The 19,186-nt window shown below is 46.0% G+C and overlaps 1 protein-coding gene across 3 annotated transcripts in view; it reads right to left on the bottom strand.

Annotated features, from left to right (window-relative positions):
- Positions 1–17,698, bottom strand: part of E2f3 (E2F transcription factor 3) — a 78,404-nt gene extending 60,706 nt beyond the window's left edge. Inside the window, exon 1 of one of the 3 annotated variants that reach the window (XM_051194501.1) lies at positions 16,997–17,698. In XM_051194501.1, the coding sequence (XP_051050458.1) occupies positions 16,997–17,368 (372 nt within the window). In that variant the 5' untranslated portion in view covers positions 17,369–17,698. Of the gene's footprint in view, positions 1–15,830; positions 16,105–16,996 lie in introns of those variants that run through there. The other 2 variants (XM_051194500.1, XM_051194502.1) reach the window with 2 other exon arrangements.
- Positions 17,699–19,186: the final 1,488 nt, after the last annotated feature.

Raw genomic sequence — 19,186 nt, 5'->3', positions numbered from 1 at the left:
GAGCAAGGATAATGATAATGTATGTGCCCTGTGCATACAGAAATAGACATTAGCACACAAAAAACTACAGTTATGTGCATACCACTTACAAACACTGACAGCCTAAGCCTAGAACAGTGCTGAAAATTCCAATCTAGTGGCATGGTGACTTGTCCTAACATGTCAACACAATGCATTACTCCTGTGACGGTGGTGACACCGATATAAACAAACCTATGTTGTCAGTCACACAACAGCAGAGACAGCTGCACACTTGTGGACATACTCAATATTTGATAATGAAAATAGACGCTTACTCACTGAGTTATACATTTACTATAGTGTGTGTGTGTGTGCATCTTCATGTGTCAGGGTACACAAAGAAGGCAGAGATCCACCTCAGAATTTCTCTACCTTGTCTTTTGAGACAGAGTCTTTCACTGGGACCAGGGGCTCACTGGGTATGCCAGGCTGGCAGACCAATGTGCTCAAGGAACTTTCCTATCTCAACTTTATGATTTCACACTTGAATTTCCTGTGGGAGTGCTAAGGATCCAATTAAGTTCCTCACATTGTATATATGCACTTTACTGAGTGAGTTACTGCCTGCCCTGTAATGATATGTTTTATCAATAATTTAAGCACAGTCCTACTTACACAGTGACCAAGTCTTTTGACTGCATAAAAACACCACACTTAGTGATAGTGTTCTGCCCTCTAAGTTTAAGGACAATCAGTAACGCTCAGCAAAGGCAGTATCATCTGATGACACATTTCACAATACACAATAGCAGTGACAGCAATAGGAGTGGTGGCAACAGGGTTAGTGTGTGCTGTATGCAATGAATGACAGTGCCCTTATTAGTAGTTAATGAAGGGCTATTGTGGCTATCCAAACGTAGCACTGTTTAAAATAGTAGCAGCCAGAATAAAAAATAACTGAAATCAAGTGGGAATAACTAAATATCTTCTGGCATATCCCATCATAAAGAATAACCAACATCAGTATATACTGATAAGGAAAAATATCTAACCATGTAGAGTAAAGTTTACAAGCCACCTTATCCTTTTATATTTTAATGTCAGTTGTACTTTTATATAAAATATATATTTGCAAGTGGATATGAAATGGATAGGCCGACCTTTCATTGTGTTTCCTGTTGGGAAAGAAGCAGGACTATGGGTATTTTAAATTTTCACTCCACTTTCTACTTTTTTATTAAAATAAATAAATAAATGGTCTAAAACTAAGTTATGTCCACGTGTTCCTTAGACGCTGGCAATACTTCCACCTCCAAGGCCCTCTCCAGAAAGGGGCTATTACAGCAGGACAATACTAATGGCACCATGGAACTAATTTATTCTTCCTCTGATAAGCATGAAAACATCTGTAATTGTTCACTTGACAGTATTACGTCCCAAGGTAAATTAGTAAGTATGTATTCTGTGTTTACCAGCTTTTGGAACCCTGATTAACACAAAGCAATCGTCCAGAACAATAATCATCATGTCTAAGTCTGTAAGGTAGGATCAGCACCTCTTCCAAAGGGGATTGGTTACTCTCAGGCACAAAGACCACAGGGGACCCCCATTCTTAGGACAGCCAAGCAATGGCATTTTCACACCTTCACATAACAGAAATGAAATCCAGACTCCAGCCAGTGAGACAGCTCAGCTGGTAAATTGACACCACCAGGCATGACAGTCTGAGTTTCATCCCTCAAATCCACCATACGAGAAGCACCTCCCCCAAGTTATTCTTCAACACCCCTCCACACACAACACACAATAACTAAGTAAATGGGACTAAAAATAAAAACCAAGACTCAAGAATTCACCCCTTTGATAATCCAATCATTAAGTTCTGACAAATACTTAAGGAAATCATTGATAGGAGACAGTATTGCTCTATTTTTATTTCTTTACTCTGTAGATCAAGAGAAGCAGCTTTAAGTTCAGCCCATGGGGCTGCCTTCAGGAACAGTGCTGAATGGAACAAGACTCCCGTGAATGGCAGGTCACCTTTTCTATACAGAAAGCCAAGGAAAAAAGTTGATCTTCATATGCTGCAACAAGACGGGAAGCTAGAAATGAATACCAACCACCTTGCCTTCCTTTCGTGGCCCCTGTAGTAAAACTGACCACAAATGGCAAACTTCAAAGTACTGCTGTGGCCAGACCTTATCTGAGTGCAAGGTGGGCAGCAAAAGAGGAAATGTCATTGGCAGGGAGACCATTTTTAGAGGAACGAGATACATCTGGGTCATGAAAGACCCTTATCATCTTTCCTCTGCATGGCCAAGACTGTCCCAAACACCCCTCCTAATGTGGAGGTAATTCATGCTTGTAAATTAAATGCTGGCTACTGAATGGACAGGCTACTTATATTTTTGAGGCTAAGTATTTCTGCCAATCAGATTTGACCTTTCTAAAAAAATTATCATTTAAAACAAAAACAAAAAACAAGGAACATTCCTTTCTTAAAAAAAGAAAAGAAAAAGAAAACCCTTCCCCCCTTTTATGGTACTGGGGATGGGTATGAAGGCCTGTGCATGCTAGGCAAGCATTCTACCATTGAGTTATATCTCCAGCCCTTTTCTTATGTATAAAACGAAAAGTCTTACATCAAAAGTTTAGGTTCCACACTTCTGATTTTAACTTCTACAATGGTAATGAATATGGAAACTGAATCCCAAAGTTTCCATACAAGGAAGGGTGGTGTTTATTTCATGCCTTGGTTTTTCTAATGAACTGGGATGGGGCAGAAATTGCATGGACACTTACCCTGGGGCTACTCTGGGCCCAGCTCTCTCAGCTGGACGCTTTCCCATGGTCTACCGTTTCATTACTCCTCACAATAATTTTAAATACCCAAACTACCAAACATGTAAGGAGAGCCACCATTCCATTTCCAAATAAGCCTTGTTAGCTTGGCTGGCAATTTGATTACACATATAAAGATTTTTTTTAATGGGGTCAGATAAAAGAACAGTTAAGAAATTAAAATAAAAACAATGGCCAAACAAACATCCTAGTGATTCCATGGCCAGGCAAAGTGGGTAAAGGCCTGGAACTGTCATTTATTTAAGAGACGGAAGTGGCAGTTCAAGGTCATCATGACTATGCATTGTGTTCAAAAAATAGCCTACGCTACATTAAACTATCTCCAAATGGGGGTGGGTGAAGTTTCCAGACAAAGGAAGTACTTTCATGTTTACTGATGAAAAGCCAATGAAAAACCAAGAGTTTCTGTTATCGGAAACCATTCCAGTCAACCCACTGAAATCATGGTTGATCCATACAAAGAAGTGTCACCATATTGAGTTACCTTGACATACCCATGTTTGTAAACTGTGATGCTAGAATCTCCACACAAGCGGCGCGTACTTGATACCACGGAACATTGCAGCCCAGTCAAAGCCTTGAGTTCTCCCCAGGCCCGTTCTCAAAGCACTGGCTCTCATACTGGTAAATGAAATAACCTGCTGGCTCCAACACCCAAGGTTTTGATTCAGTGGGTCCTGGGTCCTGCATGAAAACATTTCCAACAAGTTCCAAAGTGACAATGCTGGCTTATGCCCCTCATGGAGAGCTACAATGCATGAGATGCATCAGAAACAATAACAGAAGTGGTACTTATTACAGGTCAAATTGTTCATTAGTTACACGGCCACATGAGGATAAGGAATTCTAGGTATTTATTCTATATACTGCTGTATTCCTAAGATCCAGAAGATGACACACTGGTCACTCTGCCATACCTGCCAATAAAGTTAAATAACTCATGCACCTAATGGCTGACACTGCCACCTAGGGAAGGTAAGCATAGAGTTGCTACAGAAATTAAGAGCCATAAAATGGATAGCTGCTAACTGCCCAGTTGGCCTGAAAGGGAAGACCAACTGAATAACAATGACAATATAGATGATGAAGACAAGGATTTCAGAGTGTCCAGCCCCGGGCAAAGCTGCAGCCTGAATGTAACAATAACTGTGCATCCTCACAAGGGCATCAGGATGCAGGAACTAGGATTTTTCACATGGAACAGGGGAGGAAATACACAAATATGTAGTTTGCATATGCCCAAACTATCAAACTGTGATTGCCAGAGCTGCGCTTAAAAACCAAGTGGAGCAGTTAATCTGAGCAGGCCTCTCTTAATTGTCCACTTAAGTCAACAGTAAATGTAATAACTATTTTTCCAAACTGCAGACTTTGAGCCCCTCTTTTCCAAGTTCCAGCAAATTAATATTATGCCAGTCACAAAAAAGACTCAGCCTCCATACACATACCATCTACCAGTAATGGGAGCAGTAGGCTATAGCTGTGTTGTTCCACAGGGCGGTGGGGCATTTCAAAGTGAAAATTCAGGATGAGGAACCATTTGATTGAAAATTTATGCCATTTAAAAAATATTAAAACTACATGTATATGCACGCACGCACACACATGCACGCACGTACACACTCTTAAGGACAGCAGGTAATTTCAACTGATAAAATGCTTACTATACAAGGCTGAGGACCCAGAACCCGAATTAAGAAAGCTAAGTGTGGTAGTGAATGCTTGTTACCCTAGCTCTAGGGAGGCAGGAAGGGGGATCCCTGAGGCTTAACAGCCAGCCAAGGCAGCCTAGTTAGCAAGTTCCGGGACAATGAATGACCCTGTCTTAAACTTTTATAAAGGGAGATGACACCTGAGGGACAACACCTGAGTTTGTCTCTGCCTTCCGGATGCACACACATCAACACACTTACCAAAAAAAAAAAAAAAAAAAAATCATAGCATGCACACACACACACACACACACACACACATATATATATGTGAGATGAGATGCACATATGATCATTGTATCTTCCTTTTCTTTAAGAACTAGTCAAGTGATTCTCAATCAGTGGTGGTTTTGCTCCCAGGACATTTAGCAATGTCTGAAGCCAATGGTGATTGTGACATCTGCCAGGATGCTGTCATCTAAGAGGCCAGATAAACTAGGTATCCAAAATGCACAGAACTATCTTTGTCAACAAAAAAAGTATCTCGCCAAGATGTTAACATGGATAAGCCCCAGTTCATTTTAACCCTCCAAGGCTACTTTGGGGTCCTCCCTGGGCCCCCAGGTTCAGATGACTGGAAGCATCACTGCTATTTTCCTCACTACCTTGTACGTTATCCTCATCATTAGAGAGCAACACTCCTGTCTACTAAGGCACTCCTAGGGGGTCAAAAAGACAAATCAATCACCTCTTGACTCCCACCCCCCAGAGTACCAGGATAAATGCACACACCAAAAGGTAGTGTTCAATAAAGAATTGTTTTCCTGGGAGGTTAGGCCAAAACTGGACACTTCCTACCTTCAGAAGTGCAAGGTACCCTGGAGTACAATCCCTGTTTCCTATCAACAGTATCTCATTTAATCCTCCTCACCAGGCAATGAGACCAGATGACTATTTTAGGTAAGTGTGTCTCAACGATGTAACTGGTGAAAGGTCACATGCTGGTGAGTAGGAAAGCATGTTTCTAGAGTCAGATCGCCAAGTCCCACGTTCCTGCCATACCCCACTGCTGGGTCTCCAAGGCTGAAAACTCAAATACTACTCCCAGAATCAGGGTGTCTGAGATGCTAACAAGCAGGGCAGTGACAAGAACTGCTGGAAACCTTATAATATCATCAAGGTGATTGTTACACACTCTGCTACCCAATATAGCAAAAACAATTCAAGTAGTGCTGCAAACGGGCTTCAACGTGGTTATGTATTTTTAAAAATTATACATGTTTAGAATCTACTTGGCTCTATCCTCCAAGACACCCTCATCATTTAAAAAATTGTAATTTGACACAGCATAAAAGTTTTGAGACTATGTTTTTAATTATTAGCAAATTATGAAGAAAGGGGCCACGCTGGTTTCTGATGTAATAATTACATGACCTGTCCTTAAAAATGGCACTAACCTGTTGGTCCTGTGCTTTGTGACACAGGAAAACCAGAGCTCTCTGTCACAGCAGCTTAGCAGCCAGGCACAGACCTGGTAAAGCGTCATAAATAACATCTGGGGGCCCTGATAGCATTGATCACCCACCCCTACCCCACCCCCCAAAATCAACCTGATGAATCTGACTTGTCTTCATATCACACACAGAAGCAAAACTGTTTCTGTGTTACTATACCTATGTGGTTTTCCCTCCAAAAACTACAAAGACTAGTTTTTGGCCTGTGGTTTCTGAGCAATTCTACTATAACCTCTATACCAGAGCCACAAACATTCCCAGGGCTCAGCCCCAGAACCTTAGAAAGCCCATAGTAAATATTCCTCCCCACCACCCAGTATTCTCTCCACACAGCACATCCCAGGGTTTTACTAGGCCTCAACTATTCTTCCACCCCAGGAGTTAAATATCTTGAGTCAAAGATCTTGTAACTTTTTTCCATTTCTCCTTCCTTCTTCCAGTTACGCCAATTCTATAGTAACCATGTCTTCAAAGACAAACCCTAGCTCTCTTCCAACTCAAATCCAGTTTTCCTTCCATTTGGTTATCTGTTCCTGGAGACCAGACCAAGCGAACAGAAAGCCTACAATTAGACTAAACCACCCAAGGCAGAACATCCAGCCAGAGCTGGTGCCCGGACATAGCAAACTCTCTCCCAGTTTGGCCTCCTAAACTTAGATCCTCAGTCATCTGGCAAAGTCCTCGTAACACCTTGGGGTTTCATGTGTGATTTGCGTATTGGTGGGGGTGTATGTGTGTGACTGGATGCATGTAGAAGACAAAGTTCTTGGCCATTCCTCTTCTCCCTCTCTCTTTCAGACAGGGTCTCACTGAGTAGCTCTAACTGGCCTGGAATTCAGATATGCCTGCCTCTCCTTTTCAAGTACTGGTATGAAGACAGTCTACCCATACCCATGTCTATCGTATTTCTTGAGACAGTCTCTCATGGAGCCTGAAGCTCATCAATAGGGCTAGACTGGCTGGACAATAAGCTCCAAGGCAGGGATTGCTGCCTCTCCAAGGCTGGGATTCAGACATGTGCTGCCATGCCTGGCAACCTTTGGAGTTTTTGGAACATATCTTTAGATGGTTTGCTCTGCAATGACCTAGAAATCCGGAAGCTGGTACTGACACAGTACGCACAAAGGTCTTCAGGTCTGTTCTCTGCAATGGATGACGGGTTAAGCATCATATATTCTATAAAAGATCCTTGCCTACTGGAGAACCTTACCCTGTATTCTTGACTGCCTACATATTTCACAAGCTCAGATGTCTAAGGATAGGGATGGAACCTGGAAACATTTTCCTGGATCGAATGCTTCAGGCTAAACCTCACTACAGATTGGACATCCCTAATCTGAGAATCTGAAAGACTTTGAGAACCTGAAACTTTCTGAGTTGCCAACATGTCTCTACAAGTGGAAAATTCCACATCATAAAATAGTTTCCTACACAAAATTATTAAAAGCAACATATAACATGACCTTAAAGCTATGATGGCAGCACAGATTGTGTTTATCACAATATTTATGTGCAAATACCACTGTATTAAAAGCAAACAAGAAAACAAACGAACCCAACTTGCCAGGTAGGGTGTTTCCCTGCAATCTCAGCACTTGGAAGGTGGAGGTAAGAGTTAGGGACACCCTCGACTACAATTAGGTGAAGGTCAGCTTAAGAAATAAATGACTGTCTTAAAGTCCCAAATAAACACCTCTTGTCCCAAGCACTTCGGATGAAGCTTATTCAACCTGCAAAGGTAAAACACTAACTTGTTTCCTTTGGACAGGTATTTTGGTTTCCTGCTATGTACTTAACCCAATGCCAGGCCACAAAGGATAAAGAAGAAATAAGCTGAGAGTCTGGGGCCAGGCTCCTTGGGTTTAATTTTGGTTGTCCCACTTATTATTAGGGTCCTAGGCCAGCCCCTTAACCCCTGGCAGCCTGCTTCCTCCTGTGTGAAACAAAGAGGGAAATAATACCCACTTCACAGGTCGCCAGACAGATACTGTGCTAAGGCGAGGAAGGCACCTAGTCTACTGCCCTGGGTGCCCGCAGGCACTCCATAAACACTGGCTATTATTATCCCACAGACCATCGGCTGCAGAGTGGCAGCCCTTAAGCCAAATCTGGCCTAGAGACCTATTTTGTTTGGCCCACACATTTTCCTTTTCAATCAAACCAACATTTAAAACCGGGTAGATTTTTAGACTAGGTTGGATGTCTGGCAACACACATGACAGCCTTGGCCTCTGGCATCCAACAACCCAAGGTGAGGGCCCTAGCCACTCTTTTGATAACACCCAGCTTTTCTCTGTAAGCACAGCTAACTTACCCCTACCTCCAATGTCCCTTATCTCAATTGTTCGTGAAAGCAACGATCCATATTCTAGACCTTTTTTTTTTTTTTAAGCCCAGACTTTGACGTCAGCAATTCTACTTACATATCCAACTATCTCATCATACCCCAGACTGAGCAGTTCAACTGTGGCCCTCATGCTAACCAACTTCCTGCTTGCCTACCATGGGCTCCAGTCTCCTCAGTCTAGTCATAAATGTTCAGTAGGCAGCACATATCGAAACTGTCTGGGGCATTAAGGAAACTAAACTTCTTTTCTCCACCTGGCAGGAGGCTCCAGTGGGTGGCAACATGTTTTTACATTGTCTGGGGTGCTAAAGACAAGCCACATCTGTATCTTGTCTTCAGAGATTGCTAGTCAGAACATGGCCCAGGTATCTATCTTTTTAATTTAAAGATATGGTCTCATGTAGACTGGGTAGCCTTGAACTTAATATACTGCCCAGGCATTTACTATACCCTGCTTCTACTCCCCAAATGCTGGGATTCAACATCCATGCCACCATGCTGGAATTCACCCAAGAACATTTTAAGGTATACTTGGATGTGCTCTTAGACCATTTAGTGCAGAAACCATGGCCTCTGGATACGAACGCCCAGTGAAGACTAGTGACTCTCACTCCATCCTAATACTGCATCGTACAAAGGACTACATGAGCCATGTTACTTTCCGACTCTTGTTTAGTCTTGCTTGCAGATCGACTTGTACTTAAAGCTTGTCTCCCCAAACAGACTGTAAATTCAAGAGTTGGCAGATTCCCTGTCATATCCTTCTTTCCTATCCCCAATAGGGCTAATGGGGTGCCAAACCCATTGTAGGCATCAAACGAAAATGCCTCTTCCCACAACCAAAATGCTGAGAGCAAATGGAGAAAGCTACCCTGATTTCCGGGCAGGAAGGTTTGTTTGGGAAAAGCCAAAACCAAGAACAAGTCAGATAGAAGGGAGACTGTGGTGTGCCAGGAAAAGGTAAAGCTTGGGAAGTCAGGGGGGATTCTGCATGAGTTTTCTTCAGGTGTACTGAAGAGCCAATGAGAAAGGAACAGGGCAACAAAAGGAAAACGACCTGGGTAACCAATGCTTTAGAGGGAAACCTATATCCACCCACAACACCTACAAGGAGTGTCCATGTAGCAAGTCAGGAAAATAGGCAGGAAATGTCAAATCAAGACTTTACCACACCCCAAAGCTAGGGAAACAGCTGCAAGTCACTTGGCTAGAAGCAGCTTTTCAAGGCTGCAATTCTAACCCTTAAGAAAGAGGCAAAGGGAGTAGAGGGAATAGAAGAATGTGAAATGAAGAACAAAGCAGAATGTGGCTGCACCTATCTGTGATCTCAGTGCTGGGGAGGTTCAAGCATTGACACCAGTCACAGCTAGGTAAAGAACAGGAGGCCAGCTTGGGCTACACCAGACCATCTCAAAACCAAAAGCAGAGCCATGAGAAGAAATGGTTCCGTGGGGAGGGGCCTTTGGTGAGCAAGACACATTCCTGGCCCTCACACACAGACCCAAGGAATCTCCAAGTTAGTTAAAGTCAGTATCCAAGATACTCCAGTCTCTGAACTAGTCTTAGACCAGGGCTTTCTGTACAGACATGAAATTATGTTAACAGCGCAATTAGCATTCCTCGTGCCATTTCACCAACATGTTCCATCAGAGAAATAAAGGTTTTATTCATAACATTTAGTAACTGCTGATTGTACTATGACAATAAGAAACTTATTCTTCTCTTTCTCTTCCCAAGTCAATAGGCAGCTTAGAAAGAGGTAACAAAGACCAGGGGCCCAGTGACAGCACTAGGCAACATCCACTGTAGGATACACTCCTCCCCCTCCCAGGAACCATCATTCTTAGAGGTGCAAATGGTTGAAATGAACACTAATGGGTAATGGGGGGGGGGGGAACCCAGAATACAGTATAAGAGATGGCCACAAAGAACCTAGCAACTCTGTCACACCTCTGTGGGACACTGGCTCAAGCGCTTCCCAGACATCAACTCATTTCTTCTTCTCCCTTATGAGTACTCCCCCACCCCAGAAAGATAAGCAAATGGAGAGGGTAGCAAATGAGGGCTAACGGATGGAGACAGAAAAAGAAGCCAGGCACTCCAGCCTCTGTTTAACTTTATACTTAGTGTCTCTCATGCTGCCTTTCAGGAGTGTGATTTTTACTCAAGCCACCATCTTTGCACAGAATACGGAATGGCAAAGATAATGGTGTAAGTAAGACTTCAGGATGCTGCTCTGGTTATGTTTTTCCCAAAGCTCCACCAAAGGAAGGAGTGAGACAAACCTACAAACTCTGTCTGTGTTCATTGCCTATATCCACGAGTTCGCAGCCACAAATAACAGATCATGAAACTAGAGCAGGATGGAGCAGTTCATGGCAATCACTCAAAAGCATGCAAGAAGAACTACAAAGTTCTCCAGGGCAGACTGGCAAGAGCTGGCAGGGAAGGCCAAGGGCATTCACCTCCTCCAGCCATCAAACGTGCTTCCAGAGGAACTCAGCTTCACTGATAAGGGGGCTCTCATCAATTGCTACTCATGGCTCACAGGAAGTCAGCCCTTACAACACACAGGGGACCTTCCTGGCTTGCAGATTACAGATAAACAGATCCCCCTGTCCCAGGGCAGGCTGTGAGCTGCAACCATGTTGGATTATGTTTCACTTTCCGGCTTCAGAGCTTGAAGCAATTCTATTTTTAAGCTTTCTCGGTTCCACAAGTAAAATAAGGTCATTTTAAGGAAATGAACTCTGGCTTTAGACAACTTCCTCTGAAAGAGTTAAATGATTGGTGGCTTTGACAGATCAGAAATCTTCCTGAAGCTAACCACAGAGGAAGAGCCTCTTGGTCAATGGTACAATGCAAAGACCCAGGTAACCTTGCGAAACTGAGTGTATCACTTAGGATGTGGATGGTTCAGGACACTTCCTGTGATGTCCCTCTCCCAAGAAAGTTTCAAAGATCCTTTTAAGCTGTTGTTGATTAAGTATAATTATCTCTCCCAGGGCACCAGAAATGTCACACCTAAAGAATAATCATTTGAATTTCAAACATCAGATCAAGCTTTAAAAAGAAAGAAAAAAAAAAAAAAAAAAAACCTCTGCTACCATTATTTAGAAAAACCTGTCATTCCTCTCCATTTAAAAGTCCGTTTCACTGAGCATCTACAGCAGCCTTGATTTCTTGTTGTCTCTAGGAATAAGCTGTGACATCAGAGCTGGTGGTTCAAAGTGCACTTCTTCATGAAAGCCCAGTGTAACACTTCTGATGGAAACATACACATCCAAGCCTCCCATGGAAGGCATACAAGACCATTAACCCTCCCTTCCCAAACTGATAAGAAGGCAAGAATCTCCAGGTTTAGTTCTGGCCTGCCCCCTGCTGCCTTGTGACCTTGGCTGAGTGACGCGTAGCTGCAGTGGGCCTTTAACTGTATCACCTGCAAAAGCAGCCAGGTTAGATATTAAGAGCTACGCTTTATAAACTCCCACACTATGATTCCCAAATCATCAACACACTTATCAAGTAGTGAATATGCTAACCTGAAACACTGGCATCAAGTTATAAGAATGCTGCATGGACATTACAAACGGCCCCAAACAGTTGGTGCAAACGGAAGCCATTCCTTCTTTTTTATTTTCTGGACTCAAATCAGTCATCTTCTCACTGGCTTCAACCTCAAGCTAACATAATTCCTGTCTTTACATTACAAAGCACAGCCTTGACCTGGTACTCAGGATCTGCAGCAAAGTTAAGTTTACAGGGACATTTTGGATTCCAGCCTGGCTTTAGCACATCTTCAAAGTTGCAAGTAACAGTGGCCACAAAACTGACACCCATTAAGGCTAGCAGGGCAGAAACATATTCTTACAACTTAAATATTTGAGGTGAACATTTAAGGAAAAAGTATGAGATGAAAATAAACTAAACGTCACCCCTACTGGAAAGCCCACTTAAATAATTCCACTGTACTAACCCTACCCCCACCTTGCCAGTCTCTTGAGTGGCTGCTTTCTGGTACCTTCCGTAGCATACCCTTTCTCTGTGTGAGATCATTTTCCCAGGCATTCTTGGAAGGCAGACAGGATAGAGAAGAGGAAGGCCCTACATCTGTGGTTTCCCATTTATCTGGTCTTCATAGTTGTGTGAAATGTAACTGGGCAGGGGCTCTTTAGCAACTATAAAACAGTCCATGAGACAATATTTAAAGCTAACCACCAAGAAATGACAACCAACCACATATTTGTACCTCAAAGATTTCAGGGATGTTCCCTGGGGAGGGGAGGGGGAAGCACACAGGACTGGACGGGGGACACCACAATCCTACTTGTACTATTTCAGCTATCTTCACAGACCTTGGGGTACTCAGTATATTAAATAAATTGTCTTCACCCATCCTGGTTAAAATAGTACTAAAAAGTATATGGGTAAAAAGAATTGGGAGTTGGCCAGCTTGGGGCAATGTTTATACCCAGTCATATGGACTATTTATACACATCAGGGTAAGTTGGAGAAAATAACCAATTGGAAAGGGTCTGACTAAAGGGGTGTGTCTGGTCTCGCTGGAGATGACAGTAGAGAAAAGTTAGGAGAAATTGCTTATTTCTAAGACACCCCCCCACGCCTGCCAGTCCTTTCATTCCCCAGGTGCGGGTGTTTACTCCTAAGTCCAGGATAGATAGACATTTTTTTTCCCAAGTTAACTTTACACTGCACACCAGTAAACATCACAGACTGTATCCTTCCTCCAAATATTATACAAGGTGGCGATTTTTAGAAAAACCCACATTAAAAAATCCCTTCCTGTTCTCATGCTTGGGTGCTTTAGCTCAGCTAAGGGTGCTTTGTTCCCAGGGATGATTAGGGTGGCGCCCTCAGTACTGATTATTGTGGAGCTATTTGTCCTGCCCACGTCTGGGCATTGCATTATAATAAAACTTCCATTTTGGGGTATGTAGTGACTAAAAATTCTCTCCCGGCTCCAACTTGGCATCCACCATACATCTCAGTAGAAGCAAGATTACTGCATACAGAACCACAGGAACCTACATTTTTCTTCTTTCAAACTTGTTCAGGAAAAAAGACCCTGCTGAAATAGCATCTACAGTCCTCCATTCTCGGATGAGATTTATTAGGCATAGAAGGCTCCTTAGCAAAGTATAACCAGCAGGTTGCTATGACTGAATTAAAGTCAATCTGACGTGACAGGCCACTACCCCTTGCATTAACAGAGTCTCAATTTTCTGGAAGAATGGAATTACCTACATTAGAAAACTTATCATTCTGCTCATATAGGTAAACAAAGGGACAGTTATGTATGCAGTCCCTGAGTTACAAAAATACTTGATTCACGAAGACTAATTTTATAGAGCAGCTACTATTTGTCAGGCCTTGTGCTCAAGTATTGTACATGCATTGTCATATTAATTTTAAAAATCTTCAAGGTTAGAATTATTACCACCCTATTTTATAGAATAATGAACAATTCTGGCAAAATTAAGTTATTTGTCTAACAGCAGACAGCTTGTAAATGAAGACAGGAGGCGACAGTCAGTGAGAAGGCAAGCCACTTGCTCTGTCAAGTTCTTAAATGTTCTGGAGTCTGGAACCTGAAAGTAGACCCAGGTGGGTCTAGAACTCTGATCGCCTGAAGAATCCCCCATCTCTTCTTGAACATATAATGTTTGAATGGTCCTATTTTGATTCACACCTTCCCAAGCTTCATGATTAGGGGAAAACATCAATAGAATTCCAAAACACAGGGTGGTACATGTCTTTAATCTCAGAAGGTGGGCACTTCAGTCAAGATCAGGACTTCAAGGCTATAAGAGACCCTGCCTCAAAAACAAAATAAAATAAATGCCAAGACCGAAATGGAAGCCTACTGAAATACTGATTTAAAAAAAAAAAAAAAAAATCAAACATAGCCTGCAATACCAAGGACTTTGTATGCACTTGGGAGATAAACTTCATACCCCTCCCAGAAGATACAGCGCTGAAATCGTAGATTAACCAGTGATTCAGCATACATTACAATCTTACATAAAATGACTTCTGAATATGTATAAGAAGCACTTATATCCCTATAATGAAACATCATTTTTGAGTATCCGAATTCAAAACAATCTATACTCCTGGAATGATAACTTCATGGCAAGAAGGCTAATAAAGTTTAGAAATAACTTGGAAGACAATGAGGGCAATATTTTCATATTTTTAAATACTTAACTACAGTGAACTACATATAAATCTGGTTAGACAGTCTTGGTGACCTGTTCCAACAAACAGTCTTAAGATTTTTTCTAAGAGTAATTTAGTAGTCTCACAATTTTCTAATCTCAAAAATAACGTTCCCAGCAAACCTGAATCTTATCCAAGAAGCATGTCAATCGTTTCCAGGTAATTTATGATATAGAAATCGACTGTGTAAGGGTAAATAGGCTTATTGTATGGCCAAGCATGTTCAATCAAGCCGGCAAAATTATTTACTGCTAATGAAAGCATGGAATATTCTGTGCCTGAGAATCTAGCACACTGGATACTGTATGTGTAAGCAGGTACTGTACTCGGCTTCCCCCCTGCTGGCAGACCCTAGTCACTAAAAAGGATGAGCTCTTTGACTGGGACTGTATCACACATCCCACTAAGTATCTCCAGGCTGTAAAGCACTAAAGATCCAACCAGGGCAAAATTATATACGGAAAGGGACTTTTAAAATTAATTTAAAAATTAATTATCTACCCACCCCATTTCCCAAAGTCCTATGTATGTGCACAGACTTTCTTCTTAAAAGACCCCAGCGAAATATTGATTGTGCAAAACAAACACATCTAGACCTAAGGCTAGGTGAGGTCCTCGACTGGTATTATCATGCAACCACAGATATCTGAGTCCGGGTGGGTTCTAGCCTGGTCTGGGCCAAGCCACTACACGAGGGTGAAGACAGGAGGCATGGAGGAAGGAATGCAGGAGAGAAAGGAAGAAGGGGAGACCTCGGGGCCACACTTCTTTCTAGTAGCAACAAAAAGGGAAGACGCATACTGACCTAAATCATCTGTCAAAGGCGCTTTATAAATTACAGGGACAAAGGGAGGGGGTGGCGGGTGGCCTGGGAACCCCACAGACACCCTACCCTCTGACCCGCCCCCTCCCCCTTCAGCACAAGGGAAGCAAGACAGAAGGCAGCTCAACTCGGCCACGGGCGTGAAGCCCTCATCTGGGTTTCAATTGCCCATCCATCCACCCCCCAAAGGAAACACACGTAAACACTATACCCACCCCGGGGGCGGCCACTCCCGCCCCGGGGCTCCTAGAAGCGAGGCCGGGGATTTACTTAGTTAGATTTTTCTTGCTTACTCATTTCCCTCAAGCACCCAACCCCCCGTTCCCACTCCAAAACCCCGCTCGGTCGCTTATCCTCCGGCTCGGGGCCCCCCGGGGATCCCGGGTCCCCGCGGCGGTGGCTCGGGCCCCCGCGCCGTCCGGGTCACTAACCTGCTGCTGTAAGGGCATTTCCGAAAGCAGCCTGGCTCCGGGGGAGGTGGGGGGCCGGCTGGAGAGGGGGCCCGAGGCCGAGCGGAGCGGCGGCGCCGGGCGAGGGCGGGCGCCGTGGGGGGGTGGGGACGGGAGAGGGAGGGTGGCGGTGCTGGGTGCGAGGGCGCCGGGACGGTCCCAGGCCTGGGAGCCGGCGAGCAGGAGGAAGTGGGTGCCCCCTCTCCCCCTCCAGCGCCCCCTCCCGCCGCCACCTCCTCCCCAGTCACAGGCGCGTCCTCCGCGCACGTGTGCGAAACGTCACCGGCGGGTCCCGGAGAGAAGGGACAGATCCTGGCGGCGGGACGGGAACCCGGCTGCCCCCGCCCTCCGTCGCCGGGGGGCGGGGAGGGGGACAGGGCGGGGAAGGAAGGGGCAAGGGGAGAGGCGGGTCAAGGGCAGGCCCGGGGCCCGGTGAGCAAGGCCCCGGCGCTCCGGCCACGCGGGCGCCGCCGCTGCCACCGCGGAGATGCGCCCAGGCCGGAGCACCCGCCTGCCGGCCCCTTGTCGCAGACAGCGCGAGCCCTGGCCCACCCGGGGCTCTCAGCTCCACCTCCCCCCACCGTGATACCCCTCCACCTCCCAGATCCCCTTTGTTGCCCCGAGCTAGGTCCCCAAAGGTGCTAGGTACTGGAGCCCCTACGCTCGGAGCACGCCTGTAGGACCCCCGGCCGCCCAGGGCCAGCAGAGGCCGAAGGGGAGGCAGGCACGCCTCGGGTCCCGGGTTTACATCCCCTGGGGTCCCCTACTCTCCAGTGCACTACACCCTCCCCCACCCCCTTCTCCATCCGGGGCGTGACCCCTTCCTACGCCCGAGAAAGAGGAAGCTTCGAGTTGCAGGGGAGGGGAGAGTGGGGGTAGGGAAAAGTGCAGGAAAAGAAGGGGGGGCGCGAAAAGTTTTGGAGTGTTAGATGTGGTTCTCAAAGAGGGACTCCCCACTGTCCCGCGTGCCTGCCCAGGCCCCCAGGTCCTCCCAAAGTCCGCAGGGAAGCACCCCAACTCTAACAATAAGCACACACTGGAGGGACAGCAACGAGGCCCACGATGCTCAGCCTCGCGCTCTCGCAGCCACCGCTCCCGGGAGCCCGCCTCCCACCTGGGCTAGGGACGTTGCGGAGGGAGGGTATTACCGGTGGGCCGCCGCCGCCGCCGCGTCCTGGTGCTGGTGGCTGCTGCAGCAGCCCGGCTCTGCTGGAGGGTCCTTGTGGCGTGGTGTAGAGGAGGCTGCCGGCGGCCGGCTCCGTGCCGGGGACACTGGGGAGAAGGGGGCCGGCGGCCAGGGTGCCGCTTTGGAGGGAGGTGGCACAGGACGTGGTAGAAGGGTTCGTAGTGAGGATCTGGATGTACGTGCCCGGGGCGGCGGCGGCGGCGAAGCCGGGGCTGGCTAGCAGTGCCCTTTTGTCCATGGAGGCTGCAGCGGCGGCGGCGACGACAGCCGCCCCCTCCCCACCCCCGGCGGTCACCAGGTACTGCTCCAGGGCGGGCTGGATCCCCTTTCTCATCTCTCGCTCCTGCTCTTTTTTAGTGTTACGATATATTAACGTATTGCTTTCAATTTCTTTATTATTTGCAGTCGGAGTTTCCAAGTCTCTCCTTCTCGCCTCCCCTCCCGGCGCTTCCGAACCCTCTCTCTCTCTTTTCTTTTTATTTTTCCGCACCGCACAGGCCCCGGGGCCAAAAATAATCGGGGGTCTGGAGAGAGGAGGGTCCCGGCCGCAAGGATATCAGGCCCCGATAGGAGATGGAGGCGTCGGGGGCAGCCGATGCAACGGATTGCGAGGCGGCGGCGGCAGCCCGGGTGCTGCGGCCGGCTGCTGAAAAATGGCTCCAGGAAGCTGCTGCTGACAATGAATGAAGGGATACGGTTTACGCGCCAAGGTCCTCCCGCGAAACTCAGATTTCCCGCCGGCTTTTCAAACCATATTTGCATATCTCCGCCCCTCAACCCGCCGAGGACTGTTCCCACAGTCCATTGGATCCCTGTCGCCTTACTTCAACACCAATCCTGGAGCGAGGTCGCCACTGGCTAGTTGCCATTGGCTGCCATACATCATGGTTACCGGGGTGACCTGGGCTCTATTTGCATAGCCCAGCCTGATTGGCTGGAAGCAGAGCAGGCTTCTTAGGAGGTGGGGCAAAATCCTACTCTCCCACGGAAGGCCACGCCTACTCCAGGCCCCTCCCTCGTTCCCTCCCGAGGGGTTGGCTCTGATGACCTGGGCAGGGACTCTGCCTCGCCGACGCAGTGTCGATCTAATCTTGAGCGCAAGTTTCGTTTTTGGAGATTGTCAAGGTGACACCCTCGGAGACTCCTTTTCCTTTAATCAGTGAGTGTAGTAAATGAAGAACTGTTAGAGGTTCTCCCAAAAACGTGTCAAAGGCAAGTTGGACCCGGCCTGGCAGGTGGAAAACTGAGCCCTTTAAATCCTGGGTTTCTTCCTTCCTGAAATCCAACCAATGGCGAGAGAGCGGATCCGGAGGCCAAGGCTGATAGACAGAAGCATGTGGGCAGACAGAACAGTGGGGGTAGAAGGTTCAGCTGACGCGACTGCAGGCACACTTTAGTTCACATTCCAGATCATTCCTGGTAGCTTTATGATTAGCCCGAATTGGGTTTAAGTAAAAATTAACTCTTTTGTACAGTGGATGCATACTAGAAGTATAGGTTTGCACCTAACAGACACCCTCTCTGGCCCAGAAACACCCAGGGGAGTTAATCAGGGCTAACCTAGAACTGATCCCTGGGTTTCTAATCCGCCATGCAGTAATCCGAAGAACAGGCTTTTATGGTGACGTGGGACTGCCAGAGAAAGCTGCCTGCCAAGGCACTCGGCTCTTTACATCTTCAGACTCCAGGAAGTTCTCCAGCTAACAGCAAACACTATAACCCAAACCTAACCCAACATATTTTAAAAGAGAGGGGGAAGTATGCATATATGTATATATGTAAATTAGAAAACGCCATCAGGAAAAATGAAATGGCTGTCGAACTGGCTTCAGCATTGAAGCAAATACTCATGGATCTTAAAAATGAAGATTGTGGGGCTGGAGAGGTGGTTCCTCGCCCGTACAAGAGGACCTAAGTTTGATCCCTAACACTCACATGAAAAATCTAAGCATGACAGCATGTACCACTAATCCCAGAGCTGGGAGATGGAGACCTAAAGATCCTTGGGGCTTTCTGGTCAGCCAGTGAAGCCAATTGGTAAATCCCAGATTTAGTGTGCTTCCCTGTCCTGAAAAGTAAGGTAGAGAGCTATTGAGGAAAACATTTGAGGTTGACCTCTGGCCTTCAAATGCACATGCACACAGGCATGTGA

This window comes from Phodopus roborovskii, unplaced genomic scaffold (genome assembly GCF_943737965.1).
Source record: "Phodopus roborovskii unplaced genomic scaffold, PHOROB, whole genome shotgun sequence".
Lineage (NCBI taxonomy): Eukaryota > Metazoa > Chordata > Mammalia > Rodentia > Cricetidae > Phodopus > Phodopus roborovskii.
This window is presented reverse-complemented; position numbering and strand designations above follow the sequence as displayed.